The following is a 20,870-nucleotide window of genomic DNA, read 5'->3' as shown; positions in this document are numbered from 1 at the left end:
TTGGATTCCAATGAAAATATTTCTACAGTGTAAATATGAATGTATGTGTAGTTATTGGGAGAGTGTATTCATTTTATATTAAGTATAATGTATAACTAAGGATCGCACTAGCCTAGATTGTTGCTCGAGCTCTATGCTGAGGATTACAGTAAGAGTTGAGGGCATGTTTCTACAAATCTCAACGATTGAGGTTACTCGGTTGCTGGTTAGATTAAGAACACCAATAGTAATAGTACTAAGCGGGTCATATTATTATTATTATTATTTTTGGACCTACACAATGTCAAGTATAGGATTAAAACGAAAAGAATTGAATACTTGGGTTTAATACATCCGAAAATTTGCTCTAATTTTTTCTAGAAAAAATTTAAAATGAGAAATTAATTTATAATGTCCAAAAATTAAAAAAAAATTATATTAATTTATTATTTAATATTTCCACGTCATACATTTAATTTTTTAATTATCAAAATTACAATACTATGTATCAACATAACTTTCCCTTAATTAGAAGTTGGAAAAAACGAAAAAAAAATTTTTTTGGAAATTCAAAAATTCATATTTTTGAAAAAAATAAAAATACCCTTCTAAAAATTTCAGGATCTTTTAAAATCAGTACGAGGTATTTAATAAAAAAAAATTAAGCAAAAATTTCACTGCGAACTTCATTTTTAACGATTTTCAAAAATTCAAAATTTGACAAATTTGAAATTTTTCAAAATTTTATTCCAAAATATTTTTTTTTTTTCAAAAGCATCAAGTGTCTCCTTTCATACAAACAAAAGGCCATTCCTGTATCTATAATAACGTTCGAGATATTACAAAAACAAAATTGAAAAACTGGAAAAATTACGAAATTTTAAATTTGCATATCTTTTTTTATTTTTTTAATTTAAAAAAGGCATTATTTATTAAACCAAAATTTTATTTATTTATATTTTACAAGTGACTTAGTGTCTGCAAGGTTGCTAATTATTATCATTCTCATTCATTAATTTTTTTCAAATTTTTCACTACTAACATTATTATTATTTCAAAAATGTCACAAAAAAAAAAAAAAAAAAAACAATAGCTAAAGTGAAAATGTAATAATCATTAAAATTCACTTAGGAGCTTAATAATTGAATAATTAAAACCAAATGTTTAAGCACCACTCGATAAGAAACATCTCGAGTGAAACTTGAAATTTAAACTGGAGCATTATCTAAAATGCATACCACTGTATATTATATTCTTATTGCATCTATATCTCCAACACAATTACTATTACAATGAGAGAGTGTATTAGCCGTCCCAGTTCCCAGTTTGGAGTTCCCAGTAGATTAGCTTGCCCTATTTACATCCAAGGGTAAGGTCCAAATTGATACGGTGACGTGCCAAAGACAAAGTCAGGAAGCGACAGCGTGAGGAATTGGAAAGGGACAAAACATATATAGATATATAGTCATATATATATATATATATATATATATATATATATATATATATATATATATATATATATATATATATATAACAACATACACCCCCACATAGCAGCGAGCGTCAAAATCGATTGGCAGTCTCATGACCAGACCGCGTTCGTTACCAGGGCACTATAACTACTATATATTACAGACTACTACAACAGTGATCGATTGCCGCAGCACACTCCAATTATAAATTGGATAATTCGATTCGATCAATCTCACAACTGATGGCATATACGACAGCGAACCGGCGCCAAATGTCAACCTCTCTCTCTATCTTTATTTTAATTTTTTCTCTCCGCTATCCGTTCTTTGAAAGTTGATTTTTTGTTAATTTTATTCGTTTCGTTTATTCGCACTTTAATTGTGTGATGCTTTTTATCTTTGATTCGGATGATAATGTTTGTATGTTTTACACAGAAAAAAAAATTTACTTGATTTTTAATAAATATTTTTTGACATTCAATAAATATTTATTTGGGAGAAAAGTACAATTATTAATAGTTAAAAATATTTATTAAGCTCATCGTGATGTTACACTCATCAACACCTTTCATTTAAGTACCCACATCATTTTTTCATATATATATATATATATATATATATATATATATATATATATATATATATATATATATATATATATATATATATATAAAATATATGAAAAATTGATGTGGGTACTCAAATGAAAGCTCTTGATGAGTGTAACATCGGGATGAGCTTATATCTTTATAAATATCAATAGTTAAAAAATTAAAGTGCAATTTAACATGTCACATAATTATCTTTTATATTTTTAAATATTAAAAACGTTAATTGATTATTAAATTGAATTATTATCTTAATAAATTAATTATTAATGTTTAATAAAGCTTATTAAATTAAAAAAAAAATCTTCTATCAGTCTAAAAAATTTTAAAGAACTTCATCTTACGATTTGAGTAGAAAAATTCTTAACCTAATAAATTTTTTTCGGGTTTAGTGAATTTTATTTGATTCAAGCTAATTTTTATTCAGTGTATATTTGTTCGAGTTTGATGTAGAAAGCTTTTATTTGCTCGGGGTTTATATGGGACAGATTCACAGATCGACCTCGAGGATGGCAATGAGGCCGATTCACCGATTTACCTTGTTCTCTTGCGGAGGAGTTCTCGAGGTGACACTCTTTAAGGCGGATATCAAATACAAACGCAAACGGTAGCCGGTTGTCGAGTTCTCGGGTACCCGTTGTCAGGAGTCAAGGACCCTGGACTTAAACACGACCTCCGGCGTACGTGTCTTGAGTTGTCAATATATTTATATCATGTTCAATTTAATTGAATTATATTATAATTTAATTTATACTTTTTAGAGTGCTTAGTAATTTTTTTTGACTATTTTTGTTTTTATATAATTTTCTTTAAAAAAAATTATTACAGGAGAATTTTTAATTTTTTATTGTAAAAAATATTTTTTTTTAATCTAATTTTTAATATTTAGTCATGTTTAAATTTTGAAATCAATTTTAATTTTTTTAAATTAATATTGAAAAAAGATAATATCTCTTATATGTCTTGTAATATTATTTTTGACATTGTAAAAAAATTTTACTTGTGTAATTAGATACTCAAGTTACCATAAGTAGTCGCAAATATCGCTAATTAGTTTTTATTAAAATTAAAACTTTCAGTTAAATACAAAATGATCATTTGCAATGGTTATTTACCTTCAGTGTTTTAATAAAACCGGTTTTGGCAGAAAACATTTTTAACTTATATTTTTCGCTGTTTCTTTATTATTTTTAGGCATTTAATATTTTTATTGATGTTCGTTCATACAATTAGCAGCCTAATTAGTTTCCGCGAAATGCATTATGCATGAATTTTTATATATGATGTAAATTATAAGCGTATTTTTATTTAATTTTCGGCTTTGAAGTAAAATTTGTATAAGCTATTGAATTCGCGTAAAAAGTCACTTTACAATAATTTATGTCTTTAAATATATTTGCAACTATTGTTTTACTTTAAAAATAAATTACAAGATGTGAAAAATTAATTTTTTCACTATTTAATAATTATTTTTGGACATAAAATTTTTTTATTTAAATTATTTTTAATTTTTTATCACGAAAAAAATTATATTTAAAATTAAAAATTTTTTTCTGGCTGCAAAATTAATTTTTTTATTAGTACAAAATAAATTTCATCTAATTTAATTTTCCAATTAAAAATCCAGCATAAAAATAGGAAAAATATAAATACAGAATTGACTGTGTCATCCGCGTTAATAAATCGGTAGCGGCAATTATCTCCAGCAAGCGGTTGATTTAGCACTTTCTATATCATCCCTACATATACTACCATTGATTATACATACACTGTATACACATATATTCCCCCGATTCGACCTCTTTTTCGCGAAAAAATTCGCGCGACTGGACACGACATGCACATCGATACACTCGCAATTATGAATGCGCTTTTGACGCAATATTACATTGTGAAAATGTGCTAAAATTTAAATTAAACTTTAAAACTTTTAAAGCTTTGATCATTCTCTATAAAATACACTAAATAAAAAGTATTACAACTGAGGATTAAAAATAACAGAGTGAAAATGGGATGTCTTACATTACCGCAACAGCAATACAAAAGTTAAGACGGAAGCGAAAACGGGACCCGATGCGGTTAGAAGTCATCGTGAGCAATGGAATTAAAAGAAAGCACTGCACATCACATGCGTTTGTTCGCTTTACTTTGAGTCTTGAGTATGGTTGTTGCATTGGTACAATACTACTAAGATACTAAGATACTACGATACAGTAGAAACAACAAAATAAACTTAAGTGAAATTAAATGAAAGGAACAAGACAAGAAAGATTAAATAAAGAAAAATATATGTACTTGTTTGGACGGTCATAAGGATTTATTGCCTTTCAAATACTTGTTTTTTTATTTAATAATAATAATAATAATAATAATAATAATAATAATAATAATAAAAAAATTTTTAATTTATTATTATTATTATTATTATTATTATTATTATTATTATTATTAATAACGGCCTAAACATTGTTAGATTTTAGCTACACAGGAAAAAAAATTTTTTGACTGGAAAAAAAAATTCTTGGTTCAAGAAAATTTTCGGGTGCTTGAAGGAAGACCAAAGTTGTGTTGGCCGAAGTCAAAATTTTTCTAGAAATTCTATTCTTGGTAGAAATAATTTTTTTTTTTTATTCAAATTATCATAAAAACTTGACACAATAAATTTTTATACTTGATCAAGATTTTTTAGATACTTTAGGGAAGCAGCGCCACCTTCTTCAGCTAAGAAAAAAATTTTCTCACCTTGTGAAAATTTTTCTCTCGAATATTGAATGAAAAAAAAATGATTTAATATTATTTGACATGTTAATCAATGAAAATTTTCTTTTATCGAGATATTTAATTTTTTGGAGCAAGAAAGAAATTTTTTTATAATTTATTAATTCATAAAAATGATAACTCGATTACTTACCCTTACAATTGTACATTAAATTTAATGTATAAAACATTTATCAGTAATACAATATTTTCACAGAGTCTCTTAGTAAAGAAAAGCATACCAAGGCATCCTTAGATCCGTTAAAAGCATCCAACCGTTCAGATAGTTGATCTCTTTTTACCAGCTGAAGCTAAAGCCTAAGCATAAGAGTCTAAGTTGACCGAGTTGAGTAAAGTCCATCGAGCCGTTACAGTTCCACTCATGCTCTCTGTTATGTTTTCTCATATACAATCCACATATCTCTTTAAAAAGAGCTCGCTGACATCCCTCCAAACGTCTAATAACCTCTTAAAACCCACCCTGGATTTTTATTCCAAACAACAAATAATAAATAACAGCCAAAGCTCAATTCCAAAACAAACTATCAATCAGCGTATAATCCGCTGTACTAATAAAAGTTATCCTTTCATTCCTTTTTATTTAATTTTTGATAAAATATTTTTATTGCTACCCCTCTTTTTTTATTGTCGCCTATCTTGGGCCTTTTTTACAAAAGCGCCGTCTCTTTTCAACCGCGAATACAGACAGTGGAACGAACGGCCCACGTGCCCGCGAACTATCGCGGGCAACGGCCTATGCCTTTCCTCTGTCTCTGTCTTTGCTGTAACTATGTACTATTGTACAAAGTATGTATCAACTTTTCTCGTGCTTAGCTCCTCTTACTCCTCAGTGTAAGACGCTATAATAGATAATGTTGATGGTGTGGATGCCTACTCGGTTTACTTACACCGTCTAATCCGAAACAAGCGGTGAGATTAAGGGATTATTTATACCCACTTCAAAGGCCAATAGAAAGGGATTTTTTGATTGATTAATCTGAAAATTTATAATTAATTAAATTAAATTTGAGAAAAAATTTTTAGAGAAATTTTTTTTTGGCTTAATTTAATTTTATTTGATTCAAAAATTTTCCGCCTTGAAACTTTTCAATAATTTTAATTCAGAACAAGCATAGTTGACATTAGTCAAAAGTAGGTTCTGTTCTGTTGTTCCAATACGGCCTGTAGGACTTGTAGGACTTGTAGGACCAGGACTAGAATTAGTCGAATGAGAATAGAGAGTAGAGAATAGGGAAACTTGATTAGAACAAACAAACTTTTCATTGCACGGTTCAACGGTGAAACGTAAATTTACTCGAGGATTTCGGCACGAGTTTCAATTATTTGCGCTTTAATTTGTCTGCGAATGGTCATCACTTAATTTATAAACTTTGTTTGACGTCAGCGGAAATTTATAATTTGCTCACTCGTTCGATGATTAGAGGATTAGCTAATTTTTCTTAATTCTGTCAAAAATATGTCTTGAATTTCTTTTGGAATATATTTAAAAAATATTTTTTTTTGGATTTTTAACAAACAAACATTTTTTCATAAAATATAAATTTCTTAAACAAATAATGACTTTTGTTAAATTGCACTGTACTTTTTTAACTATTGATATTTTTAAAAATATAAGCTCATCCCGATGTTACACTCATCAAGAGCTTTCATTTGAGTACCCACATGCATTTTCATATATTTTCATATATAAATATATAAAATATATGAAAAATTGATGTGGGTACTCAAATGAAAGGTCTTGATGAGTGCAATGTCGTGGTGAGCTCATATCTTTAAAAATGTCGATAGTTCTCAAGATACAAGGTCATTTCTTAATTATGTGTCAAATCAAGACTTTTGCAATGACACTAAATTTTATAAAAAATACCGATTTTATCTTATGACTCTCTTGGACTTAAAATTTGAATAATTCTCTTAGTAATAATATAAATAATGATGATAAAAAATTGTACTTTAATTGACATACGAATTAATTCCATATCAATTACCCCAGGGTTAATTAAATCCACAGCACAATATTAATTATAATATGTAAGCTTGATAAGTCAAGCTTAACACAATAAACTCCCCTAAATATCAATAGCCAGCCGTAATACCAGCCCGAATGTTAAATGTTTACGGTGGACAACTAAACACACATCGACATTATTTAATGTCAGACAACGAGGACGAGATTCGGTGTTATTGCTCTCGAATAATGCTTTGTCTAATTACCAAACAAACATACTTAACATGCCAACTGTTTGTCCCTAAATTAATAACAATACCCGCGATAAATCTGTGTAATTGATGACCAAGTTAATAATGATTATTAAAATTTGATTGCAGGTTACTACCAACCAGCAGGTCCGCTAATTCAGCATCCTCCCACGTTGCCGCCGATAAAGGGCCCGCCACCGGAACCGACGCCCACGCCGCCTCAAAATTCCGAGAGCTCGGACGACCTGGTGGCTACCTCGACGACTTCCGGTGGCACTAACAGCACAGGTAATTCCTCCTGGCGTTCGTATCGCAAACCGGAGTCAAGAATTCCGGGCTCAGCGAGTCCATCCACATCGATTGTCCCCAGTGAGCATTTTTTTTATTTTATTTATAAAAAGCCTACTTCGACTCCTTTCTTATTTTTTTTATTATTCTTACGGATTGTTTAACGAGCTTCATGAAGTCGCACGGAAGTGTTCTCTCCACTTCAAGTGCTAACGAGATTAATTCACCTTTCATACTTCTTTTTTTTTTGCGAATTTATACTTGTACTTATACTTATACGTAATTATTTTTGCAGCAGGTGGCGGGTTCTACAGAGCCTACTGCCCTCAATATTACGGGACTCCGCCGCAGTATCAGGAGCTCTGTTATCCACCGACTTATCCACATCCGCATCCGCATCCGCATCCACCTCCTTATTATAAATATGCTCCGGCTTATAGAAGGTAATTGATAATTTTTTTTTTATTCAAATTTAATCGAAGAATTTTTTTAAGAAAGTTCGAATTGTTTTTTTTTTTTTTTTTTTTTTTTTAATTCAACTCGCTAATACAGTAACACGTTTTTCATTTTTACCCCAAAAAAATTTTTTGTTCAATTTTTAACACTTTTTTGTCTTGATTTAAGAATATCAATGTTTAATACAAAATTTTTGTATTATTGAAATTAGCCGACTTCTTTATTTTCTTTAAAATGTTAAATAAGAACTAATAAAAAATTTTTTATATTATACTTAGAGTTTTTCAAGTTTTTTACATAAAATTTTTTTTTTAACTTTTTTTTTTATAATTTTTCAAAAAAAAATAAATTACAAAAATTTTCAGATGGCTAATTTAATTTTCATACTTTTTTATATAGAAAAATTTAGATAAAAAATCAAATATTTAATTAAAAAAATTTTTAAACTTAAAATTATAAATTTATAAATAATGGGAGTGATTAAAAAAATTTATAAAATTTTTATTAATAAAAAAAACTCTGAAATTTTTGTAAATATAACAGCAATAATTAAATTTTTTATTATTTTTATATAATACGATTATTTTTAAATCAAATTAATGATTATTATTATTTAATTTATAATCATCTGATAAATTAGAGACTAATATATACTTACATAAATATTTAATAAATAATTCATAAAGTAAATTGAAATATTACTCTATCATTAAATAAAAAATTTTCTTCACAGTAATTTTTATTATTTACATAATTATTATCACAAAAATTTTTCTAAAATTAAAATCATGGAGAAAATGAATAACTAAAATATTTTATTAAAAGATACTCAACAAACAATTATAAATAATAATTAAATTTTTAGCTGTGTAATTAAATAAAAATGGACAACAGTAAAAAATTTTAAAAATTAATTACAAAGTATGAATTATAACTTGTAATTAACTACCTCTAATTATTAACAGACAGTACTACAGCTATCCAGAAGCAGGAGGAGGTGGAGGAGCAGGTGGAGCAAGTAGTGGCGCCCCAGGAGTCGTAGAATATCAACCTCCTCCGCCTCCTGGCGAGTACTCAATTCCGCCTTATTATGCTGGATATCCTCCGCCGCCAGCACCGCCACCACCACCACCTAATCCCGCTTATCTTCACGCTCAAGGTCGACCTATTGTAGATCGTAAGTTTTCAAAATTGTATTTACAAAAAATTTTTTTTTAATAATTATAAAATAAATTAATTTATTACAGACGCAGCCTTTCAAGGTTGTCCGTGCCCGATGCAATCGTGTCCAAAAAACGTGGATACTGGGCCCCTTATTGGTAATGGTAAGGGGGCGCCAGTGGCATCGGGGCCCGGTCTGTCATTGCCACCCAGTGCTTTAGTAGGGCCCCCCTCGCCTGCGAGGGGATTAGCCGGGTTAGCGCCTCCTCACGGCGCTAATGCCTGGGACACGGATCGCGTCCAAATTAACACTCATCATCGTAACATTAATAATAATAATAATAATAATAATAATAATCTTAATAACAATAATACTAATAACAACAATAATAACAATAATAGTAATAATAATAATAATGATAATATTACTAATACTAATAATAATAACAATAATAATAATATTGAAAATATCGCTAGTACTACTACTTCTAATAATAATAGTAATAATAATAATAATAATAATAATAATAATGATAATAATAGTAAAACTAATACTACTAACACCCAGAACCAGAATCAGCAGCTTCCTTCGTCAACTACCCACACCAACGATTGTCACGCTAAGGTACGATCCAAATTTAATCTAAAATCTAAATATAAGTTCAATAGAATTTTTCTAACTTAATTATTTTATTTTTTTTTAATTGATTTTTCTAATTTTTTGTGATCAAAAAAAAATATCAAATAGAAAGTTATTAATTTTGAGTAAAATTTCAGTGAAAAATATTAAAAAAAATTTTTTTTTCATATATTAAAATTGATAATTAAACGTAGAAAAAAATTTTTGGAAATAACTTCTATTGTATCAAAAATTAGCAATTAAATTGTCTATCTAATGGATAAATAATAAATTGATCCATTCATTTGCAGGAAGATCAAAATAGTCCAAACAAACACCCTAAATGCGCGTGTGAAAAGCTAGCGTGCACATCAACTTGCGAAGTAAAAATCGAGACACTTTCCCCAGCAGAAGCTTCAGTCCCATCACCGTCTTTGGTCGCGCAATCTCCTCCATCTCTTCAACAGCCGCAAGCTCTATCTCTCCAAAAACTGGCGCCCATATCTCCGGAAAGCATGCGAACTTTCAAAACCGAGAACAACAACGTAAAGTGCGAGTCCTGCAGCGTCGGAATCGTCAGCGACAGCAGCGCTTTATCCTGCGTGTCAAATTGCACCGTAAAGTGCGAGCAGCAGGACGACTACAAGTGCGGGATCATAAAGTGCGAGCAGTGTCTAAAAGAGGACCGGGAGATGGCGATCCTGGAGATTGACAAGGACTCGGGGATCCTGATGATCGACGACAAGCTGGATGTTGCGGAGGCGGAGGTCAAGGAAGAGATAAGCGACGTTGTTGTGGTTAATATCGACAGTGAGGGCTGGACCAAGCCCGATTACGAAGACACCGTTACGGAGACAATCGAGGACGACACTGATAACAAATCTGAGTCCGATATTACCCGCAGAGAGATATTAATTACCTCAAAGTGTCAGAAAGTGACCAAAAGGAAGATGTCGCTGGACAGTTTGAGTTTGAGTCCCAAGAAAATAAAACTGGACAAACGGACCTTGTCTGTCGGCTCTGGGCGCGATATTAATGACCACAGGGTCCCGAACCCGATGAATGAAGAGTATCTTGTTAATAGAACTCATTTTGTTGATTCTGGAGACCTAGCGGGAGAAATTGGCACAGATGCGGCGGAAATTGGCTCCTTGGAGGCCAAGAAGAAGGTCAAGAAGGAAAATTTTAAAAGAAAAGCTGAGGAAGGTAATATTGCTGAGAGTAATAGCAAGCGAGCTAAGAAGTCTATGAGCAACGGAATCACTTGTCCGGTTAAGACCGCCTCGGCGATGAGTATTATGGAGACCATCAACAATGTGATTCAACAGAGTGTACAAATGACTAGTAGGACGGACGATGATATTAATATTGTTAGTACGTGTAATGATAGTAGTAATAGTGGTAGTATTAATATCAGTAATGTTATTGTTAATAGCGGTAAGAGTTGTAACGTTAAAGAGCGTGATAGCAAGAGAAAATCTGGTAATTTATTGTCGATTATTAAAAATGTTCCAAAGACGATAGTTAAATCGGATAAATTAGGTTTCAAGGATTATAAATTAATAGACAAAGACAAGGGAGGGGGCAAGGACGGGAGTGGGAAGGCAAGAGTTAAGAATAAGATCGGGATGGTTAAGAATAAAATTTTGGAGGACAAGGGGAGGAAAGCGGAGGCGAAATGTGCGGGAGGTAAGGGGAGGATTGTCAAGATTCAAGACAGGGAGGATAAAGAGGGGAAGAAACCGGCGGCCTTAGTTAAGAAGAAGAGTAATAAAAAAAGTACAAATACTAAGAAAATTTGTGGCGCGGGAAAGAAAGCTCCGGGACGGGATGAAAGTGTCGTCGGGGTGCTTGATAGTTTTAGTTCTTTGACGAAGAAGAGCTTTCTCAAGCCCAAGTGGAGCAACGGCTGGAGCTGGGAAGGAGATTCGTATGAGGCCAAAGTTTATTTAACGGTAATTAGATTGTTTGGGAGTTTGTTTTTTTTTTTTAAGGAAAGTTTCAGAGAGTTTTTTTTAAGTAATTGATTAACTTTTTTGTTGTTTGCTTGTTAGAATGAAGAATCAGCGATAAGGAGGTGTTACAAGAGTATGAAACATGTCAGTGGAGATGTGCTGAGACCACGGGACTGTGTTTTATTAAAAAGTGGTCCACGGAAAGCGGATTTGCCTTTTGTTGCTAAGATAGCTGCGCTTTGGGAAAATCCTGATGATGGTAATTTTATTTTTTTTTTTTTTTAATTAAATGTTTTACATTAATTTTTTTTTTAATGATGATTTTATTTAATATTTATTATTTTTAATTTGATTTTTTTTTAATAATAATTTTATTTAATGTGTATTTTTTTTATTAAATTTTTTATCAATGATAATTTTGTTTGATATTTATTTATTGATTTTTTTTTAAAAACAAATTTTAAGATAATTTAAAATTTTTCAGGTGAAATGATGTTCTCGTTACTGTGGTACTACAGGCCAGAACATACGGAACAAGGACGTACGGATTTTGATACTGAAGACGAAGTCTTTGCATCACGACATCGCGACGCTAATAGTGTTGCTTGTATAGAAGACAAGTGTTATATTTTAACGTTTAATGAATATTGTCGGTGGGTATTTTAATAACAATTATTTAATTTCTTCTTTGAGGGGTTAAACGCACTAGAACGGTCAAAAAAAGCGATTATTCAATCATTTTTTTCTTAAGAAAATTTTTAATTTATTAATATGAAAAAATACCTTGTACCTTGTGAACTATTGAAATTTTTGAAGATATAAGCTCACCCCGATGTTACACTCATCGAAACCTCTCATTTAAGTACCCACATCAATTTTTTATATATTTATATATTTATATATATGTATATATGAAAAATATATCAAAATACATGTGGGTACTCAAATGAAAGCTCTTGATGAGTGTAATTATATATTTAGCCATATATAATAGCTAAATTGGTCATTAAAGACAAATTTTTGGGAATTAGGGAAATAAAGGATAAGGGGAAAGGGGAGGACCTTTACTCAGTAGGAATTTTCGGTAACTGAAAAAGTAATTCGGATTGCCCAGACCGGGAATCGAACCCGGATCGTTTGGTTACGCGCCAAAGGCTCTACCAGTTAAGCTATCCGAGACACTATCCGTAATTACTATTCAGTCACCTAATATGACCTATCAGGTAATAAACGCCACCGTCCATCTTACGGTAAAGATAACATCGGGATGAGCTTATTATAGTCGCAATTATAATTTTTAAAAATTTCTACATAAAAAATTTTTTTTCATTATTATTTAATTATAAAAAAAAAAATTTTTTTTAAATTGTTGAATTCAATTTTCTGCGGATTTAGCCCCTTATAAAAAATAAATTTAAATAAAAACAAAAAATAAATTTAATATTATAAAAATTGTAACTGTTTTAGATACCGTAAAAATTTACGAAGAATAGAAGAAAACCTGGATTGTCCAGGACTAATAGTACCGCCCGGAGAGCAAAGTTATCCCCGGGAGAGTAGACAGCCTCCCATTCCAGTACCATCAGATATGGTGCTATTTTGTCGGCGTGTTTACGACTACCGTGGAAAAAAACTCGTCAAAAATCCTGGATGACTCGATTTAACGTAGAAAAATCTAGCACGAACAAATCTAGAACCAGCAAAACAAGGAAATCTAAACTAAAAATAAAAAAGTACTGATAAACGAAAACAAAAACAGAAATAATAACAAATCACACTGAAACTGACATTGATCTTCCTCCAAGCGGTGCCGATATGTGTTCCACTTAATATATCTCAGCAACAAAATATTTAACCTCGTTGCTGTTTTATCCGAAAGATAAACAAGTAAATAAGTAAATAAAATATTATAAATATTTATATATCCAAAGAAGTTAATAAGTAATAGCAATAAAACAATTCACACTAAATTTATCACAAACTGAATTGTTTGATTGCAGTTCCTTAAATAAATGGTAATTAATTAATTAATTAATTAATTAATTGATCAATTAATTTATTGTAAAAGTAATAACCAAGTGGAGCACATATTTTTTAGCGCTTAGATGTCATAGAGAGATATAGATATTTTTTGCGATAGCCTTTTACAAATTTAAATAATAAAAAAAAAAAAAAAAAAAAAAAAAAACATATTTTTCACGTAAGGTAATAAATTGTAAGTGGTAAAGCTTGGGTTAATATTTATTAATAAAATACTATTTAATTAAACAAAATAAAAGGAAATATTTAAAGTTTATTAAATGCAGTTTCAGTGTCTGATAATAAATCTAAAAAAAAAATAAAAAAATGACCATTTTATTAAAGCGACAGGGAAAATAAATAAAATATTTACGATAAAAATTTTGTTAATAATGAAATTATTGAAATTTAAATGAAAAGTCATTTGTTTAACGCGTGTAATTTAGAGTATTCAATCTGGAAGCTTACGATAAACTTCCGCCGTAAATTTTATTATATTATTATTTAAATGAAAATTTATTATTATTATTATTATTATTATTATTATTATTATTATTTAAATAATTTTGTTTTGATTAAACAAGTTAAGCGGCAATTTTGCATCATTTTTTTATTAATATAAAACAATTAGTTTTTATTTCACAGCTTACTTGATAATTGATATTACATAAATATATATGTATAAATATTCATAAAAACTTTTCTATAATTTTTTTGAGAATTTTTTTTTAGCTGAATTTATTAAAATGAACTTTTGTAATTTTTTAGATTTATTAAGAGTGTACATTTGCCGTTTGCTTGAAAAATATTTTTTTTAGTTAAATCAAAATTCAACCCGCGATAATAAATTTTTTTTTTTTTAAATTGATGTAATTAATTTTGAGAATTAAAATTGTGTTCGGCGAAAAAAAAATAATTTTTTGAATTTTTTGTTGGCGGGAAATATATTGTATTATTTATATTAATATATTGATTATTACATAATTATACTTTTATTATTATTATTATTATTATTATTATTATTATTATTATTATTATTATTATTATTATTATTATTATTATTATTATTATTAATTATTGATATTTAATGAACTAATATATAGAAATTTTGTGTATTAAAGGGTACGAGCAAAATTAACATGCAAGTGTTAAGATTTATAAATTTGATAATTATTAATAATTAATTTATTAATCAATAATTATTTTTAATAAAATATTTACTCTTCCAATACCAAAATAATTTTGTATTATTTAAGGTGTAATATAATTTCATTCAATTTTTTTTTTATTAATTTAATTTGGAAAAATAACAAGAAATTACACTGATAGAAGGATTTGTTTATATTTAATAAGTTTTATTAATTCTTAACAAATTATTTTTTAACATCATAGGATTTAATAAATATTTATTAACAGTTAATAAATATTTATTAAAATTTAATAAATTAAATAATTGTTTTCAAATAAATTAAATTATTAATAATTAATAAATCCTTCTATCAGTGTATAATTGAGAGTAAAATTAAATAATTTCTAGTTATTTTTCATATTTTATTTTATAACACAATTTTAATTAATAAAATTTTTCTAACTAATTATTTAACACTCTCGTTAAGGTTGAAGATACATATCTTTTTTAAAAAAAAACTTTCTCTGTCTCTTAACCTCTAATTATCATAACAAAGGCATTGTTAGACTGATTTTAATTTTTTTTTTTTTTTTCATTAAAATTGCAAATTATAATTAAATTTCCCTAAAAGTTCTCAAGATTTTATTTTTAAATCTATTTAATGATTAAAAATTATTTAAAATTAAATCAAAAATTTTCTAATGCGCCATTTTGAATCACAATTCCCGCTTCGAAAATAAAACATTTAATTTTAACAAATTAAAATAAAATAAAATTGTAAAAATAATTTTTTTTTTTTATAATTGATGTAAAATTTTTTTGTCTAACAGCCGATAAATAATTGTTATAAGAGCGGCCATTAAATTTAGCGATAAAATGGCGTGTCTGAGAATGCCCTTAAGATTAATTTAAAATTTAAAATCTAATGAGTAAAAAAATGGTGTTCGGCAGCATTAACGCCAATCAAAAAGTCGTTCTAAAGTATAGAATTTAATGATTTAAAAAAAAAATTAAAATAAACCATTCAAATAATAATTTATAACTGGAAAATAATAGCGAGTCATAACCGCGTGCCAAAGTGGACATGATTAATGATCTATTAAAAATAATAATAATAATAATAATAATAAAGATCCACTAAAATTTTCGATCTACCGAATAATGAATGGTTTAATTTAAATTTAAACGGATAAATAAAATATAATAATAAATAAAATAAAATAAAAAGAGAAGAATTATTTCTACACGAAATCTATGAAGGTATATAATATATAAATATAAATGGATATAAATATATATATTTAGATAATTAGAAATAAAATTGCGTAAGCATGTGCAGGCATTACATGTATGATCATGACTTAAATTTATTATTCCTTTTTTTATGAGTATATTATTATTTTTCTTCTGAATTTTTAGAATAATTTTTTTTTTTTATAATTAAAGTGTAAGCGTATTTTTATTAATTAATTATTTTTTAAAAAATAATTTAAATGAATTTTTTTAAATTAAAATTCATGCCCAGAAATGGAGTAAAAATCAACACAAATTATAATTAAAGATTTTTTATATTTGTTTCAGTGTCACGCATTAATGTGCGGTATTTGGTACAAAATATGTACGTGTACATCAATAGTGATTACTGATTACTATTGCTGATTAAAAATAAGCTTTGTAGGGGACACAAATATAAATAATTATAAATGGAAACTGCGAGCGTGGTTGTCAATTTTTTTGCTAACATTTTTTTGTTTGAAATTAGAAGTTAGAGAAGAAGAAATGTTAATTGTATTGATGATAATGAAATTAGCAAACATTTAATTATTTTTTTTTTTTTAATTTTGAAAATTTTCTTTAAAAAATTTCATTTAACCATTTTTTTTTATTTTATTTTAGAAATTAAAAAAATTGCATTTAATTATTTTTTTTTTTTTATTTTATTTTAGAAATTTAGAAAATTTTCTTTAAAAAAAATTGCATTTATCATTTTTTTACAATTATTAAATGTCTTATTTTTTTTAGAAGCTTTTTTTTTCTTTTTATAAAATTTTTTTTTAATATCATTTTTATTAAAAATTTTAAACCCGCAAAATTTTTTTAAAATTCTTAAAATTCGCACTAATAATTTTTTTTTTAATTTTTACAAGAAGATTTTTTTTTTTCAATTTATTTCATCATAATTAAATTGTAATAAATATTAAAAAAAAAATTAGATGTCTGTTAAATTTATTGTCATTAATAATAAGTTATTAGTAATTGTAATTAGTTATTTAAAGTAGAATTAGTAGTTAAAAATAATTTATTATTAATTGTTTGACTGATTAAAAAAAAAATTAGAGATTTAAATAATTAAATTAAAATTGTTGATTTTGTTGATTAATATGATAGATGATAGTGTGTGTTAATAAAAAAATTGACGGGCAGCGTTCGCAGATACAGATCCACTAGTACCGCGATGTGTTTTTTCACATTAATTAAAGTAAAATATAAATATACCGATGTGTACTTTTCAGATGAATAACTAACACAGAGAAGATATGATATGATTTAGAATGTAATTGACATTCGTTATCTTGTAATATTGTAATATAAACGTAAGGAGCAACAAAAAGTTTAATAAATTATTTGATCAAAATATTGTCGACTTTTTTTAAACATTACCAAATTTATTTGATTAAATTATTTTACTCAAAAAAAAATTCTATGATAAAATTTTTTTTCTCAAGTCAAAAAATTATTTATATATTTTTTAATTATTAACAATTGAGTTTCCACAAAATTTATATAAAATTGAATGCATTTTATTTAATAAAAAAAAATTTTTTTAAGAGTAGCAATATTTTTTTTTTTTTAATTAATTTAAAAAGTACCCAAATTAAATAAATTTTAATTAAAATTATCAAAATAAAATTTTTTAAAATTATAATTTGTACACTTAGCAGTCGCAAGTTGCAAGTTAAGATTGATATTTAAAAACTATTGTTTTTTTTTTAACTATTATTGAATAAAAAATAATAAATCAGATATTTACAAAGAAAATATTGGAAAGAATTCTTATACAAAAACATTTAATATTATTATATTATATTAAAACTTAACAACAAGATTTATTCTAACCCAACACGCAATTGTGGGCTTGAAAACCGCAGGTAGAATCCGTCTTCAATCTAGAGCCCGTTTACGACTTATAATATAAACTTGCTGGCATTTAAACCTTCCATTGATATGAATATGAATATAAATATGAATAATAAAATTTCTTGAGCTCTCAACAGCCCTCGAGTTAAAAAAATATCCCGGGAAAGGAAAACAGGAAAAAAGCACGAACCACGGAAAAATTCAATTGAAGAAATGTATAAAAAATATTAAGTGTTACATCAAGTGCAAGTCTGGAATTACCAGAGGAATTAAAAGGGTCAGTGACCTTCGGCAATGCCCCAGGACCACAATGTAGTTCCCTCAGCTTCCGTTCTACGAAAATAGTGTTGAAAAAAAAAATAAAAACATTATAAGAGGGACAAGGGAGCAAAGGTGTTGATGAAGGAGACGTTTGAAGTGGTGATTTAAGACATCACATAAACTTATCGGTGCTCTCGCGACTCAACTTGTAGCATCCATTTATCGAATTAATGTAATCTGAGTAAATTCGCCTCGGGCACGGCCCAGGAGCGTGATAGCGTTTCCAACTTCAGGATTAACTGGTTACGGGTATTATAAACTTTTCAACTCCAATCAAAGCGCCCAGTGACCGCTCTAACAGTTTAATATTCACGATGCCTTTTTAGCCTTTACTTATTGCCTCCCTGTCTTCCTTTATTCTTTCATTCTTTATTCTTACCTTTAGTCTCTTGTTACACATACCTCTTCGTCTTTCATTTACTAACGAATAATTATTTTATTCATTTATTATCATTATTAGTTTTAGTTTATTCTATTCATTTTTAGATCCATTTCCGGTTTTTTTATTAATATTTTTTTAATTTATTAATTTATTAATATTCGTTAATATTTTTTTTTATTTAAAACAAATCGTAATATTATTAATATTACTTAAATTATTAATTAAATAAAATTATAGCATCGTCAATTTAGCAGAAATTAAATTTATTTTTAACGAATAGTAAAAAATTTTGCGTCAAAAAATTTGCTAAAATTAAAGCTATTTTAAAAATTTTATTTCTATATCAAGGTGATGACTAATGCTTTTAAATTTTCATTACACTTATTCTATTACTTATCAATTACACGAAAATGAAAATCAAAACAAAAAAAAATTTTTTTTAATTAGAAAAAAATTAAAAGCATAGTTATCGTCGGAACTAGAATGAAAAAAAAAAAAAAAAAATATGCGACAAAATGGTGCGTAGTTAAAAGTCCAAATCTGAAATTAATTTTAAAAAAATTCTTTTAAATCAAATAACTAATTTTAAAGAACTTCATTTTTTTAATTTGAGTAAAAACAAAATTTTTTTTTTGGCTTAAGTAAATTTTACTTGATTTAAAAATTTTTCGTCTCAGTATAACCAAAAATTTTCAGTAATAATGTCTTAAACACTTTATTTCTTATTGTCAAAATTAATTCGGTATTATTTTCTTGTACAAAAATTTATTTAAATACTTATAGCTTATGCGTTGGCTTAAAATTATTTTCTTGGTTCAAGAATTTTTCCCTTCGTTCAAGTGAATTTTTTTTTCTGTGTATTAATAATTTATAGGAATCTAAACAAGCAAAAAAACTCTAAATAGAGCAACTAATTAGTAAATTTATTATGACAAATAAATTTTTTCAAATCATAAGTCAATTTATGATAGACGAGTCCATGCTAGCTAAATAAACCTTAAGAAAGTCACATCAGACGTTAGATAAATAATTAACTAACTCCCAGAGGACTAGAAAAAGCCACGATTGCAGTCATAACTTATAAGAAGAAAAAAAAAAAAATGATAATACAATAGAAAGGTCTTTCGTCTTTGTAATATAACTTAGAGATAAATGCGCATTAAGGTGAACGCCCACAATACACACGCGAACTCAATGCCGATACCAGCAGTACCGTATTGACATATAATAGTTACTGTATTAGTATAAATATATATATATATATATATATATATATATATATATATATATATATATATATATATATATATATATAACATTTGCAAATGTATGAGTGACGCCAAGAGCAACAAACTAAAAACTAAAGAGCCTAGAGCTAAGCCTAGTGGAGTGAAGTGTAGCTCTCACGTAAGGCGTCATTCGAGTCCTGTTTTGCAATGTGTTGTTATGCAGTGCAGTGTAATGGACATTGTGTATGTATACAGACACTTATTTATAAGGATTATTGGTGGTAGCACAGCAAAAGCCTGTTTCCACATTACGGCCGCTGAAAATTGGCAGACAGACGAGCCATAGCTCAGTTGAGGATGTAGATGGAACATCACGAGGCTACTTTAGCCTGGTTTAACGCTCTGTCCATATTACACGCTCTACTCCAGCTGTATGGTAGTTATTGTTGTTCTATATAGTGAACGAGGTGGATACAAAATACAGAATACTGAGCCGAACTTCAGCAAGGGGAGAATTAAGAGGACTAACAAGACCGAGACATGGACAGGATCCTCGTTCAGTTAAGTATAGCGTATGGATATATATCTATATAGATATTTATACTCATAGGAGGATACTGGTGTGAAATAAGCAGAAGAATAACAATATTATTCTCTGATGGCAGTTTTTTTATTTTGTTGCTGTGGTTTTATCTTTTTTATTAATGATAATGACTTGTATTGATTTATTGGCGCCTGATTTTAAAATGATAAGTGAAAGGTCCGGTGATTGATGTTTAGCCAGATGATTAAAGGCTATGATTGTTTTTGGTTGATTTTTTACGAAAAAATTAGTTATTTAAATCACTTTTATTTAGTTTTGGTTTTTGAGTGTTAATTAATTAGTGTGAGGATTTTTATTTATTTAGTTGGGGTTTTAATGTCAGGGGTAAGTTCGAGCTTTTGGCAGTTATAGTTAGTGTGTATGTAATTAAGAAAATAAGGAAATTTTAGGAATTCTAAAATTTTGGGAATTTTTTAATTTAATTTAAAACAAATATGGCAATTATTTACAAGTCGGGTCAAACTTATTTTTGGCCATATTTAGGTAAAAAATTAACATTTTTTTAGTCTGCTTATTTTTACGGCGAATTT

The 20,870-nt window shown here is 27.7% G+C and overlaps 1 protein-coding gene and 1 non-coding gene across 5 annotated transcripts in view; one reads left to right on the top strand and one right to left on the bottom strand.

Moving 5' to 3' along the window:
* LOC141536506 (uncharacterized) overlaps positions 1-13,715 on the top strand; it is a 64,376-nt gene extending 50,661 nt beyond the window's left edge. For 3 of the 4 annotated variants that reach the window (XM_074257081.1, XM_074257084.1, XM_074257082.1), the window contains 8 exons: positions 7,169-7,408; positions 7,623-7,770; positions 8,749-8,960; positions 9,031-9,569; positions 9,875-11,518; positions 11,618-11,777; positions 12,003-12,171; positions 12,986-13,715. In XM_074257081.1, coding sequence (XP_074113182.1) covers positions 7,169-7,408; positions 7,623-7,770; positions 8,749-8,960; positions 9,031-9,569; positions 9,875-11,518; positions 11,618-11,777; positions 12,003-12,171; positions 12,986-13,172 — 3,299 coding nt within the window. In that variant the 3' untranslated portion in view covers positions 13,173-13,715. The remainder of the gene's footprint in view (positions 1-7,168; positions 7,409-7,622; positions 7,771-8,748; positions 8,961-9,030; positions 9,570-9,874; positions 11,519-11,617; positions 11,778-12,002; positions 12,172-12,985) is intronic. The other variant, XM_074257083.1, reaches the window with a different exon arrangement.
* Positions 12,626-12,698, bottom strand: Trnat-cgu (transfer RNA threonine (anticodon CGU)). The gene has a single exon. It is a non-coding gene; the product is annotated as a tRNA-Thr (tRNA).
* Positions 13,716-20,870: the final 7,155 nt, after the last annotated feature.

This window comes from Cotesia typhae, unplaced genomic scaffold (assembly GCF_013202065.1).
Source record: "Cotesia typhae breed Kobodo isofemale line unplaced genomic scaffold, CoteBio_Ctyphae scaffold_152, whole genome shotgun sequence".
Lineage (NCBI taxonomy): Eukaryota > Metazoa > Arthropoda > Insecta > Hymenoptera > Braconidae > Cotesia > Cotesia typhae.
This window is presented reverse-complemented; position numbering and strand designations above follow the sequence as displayed.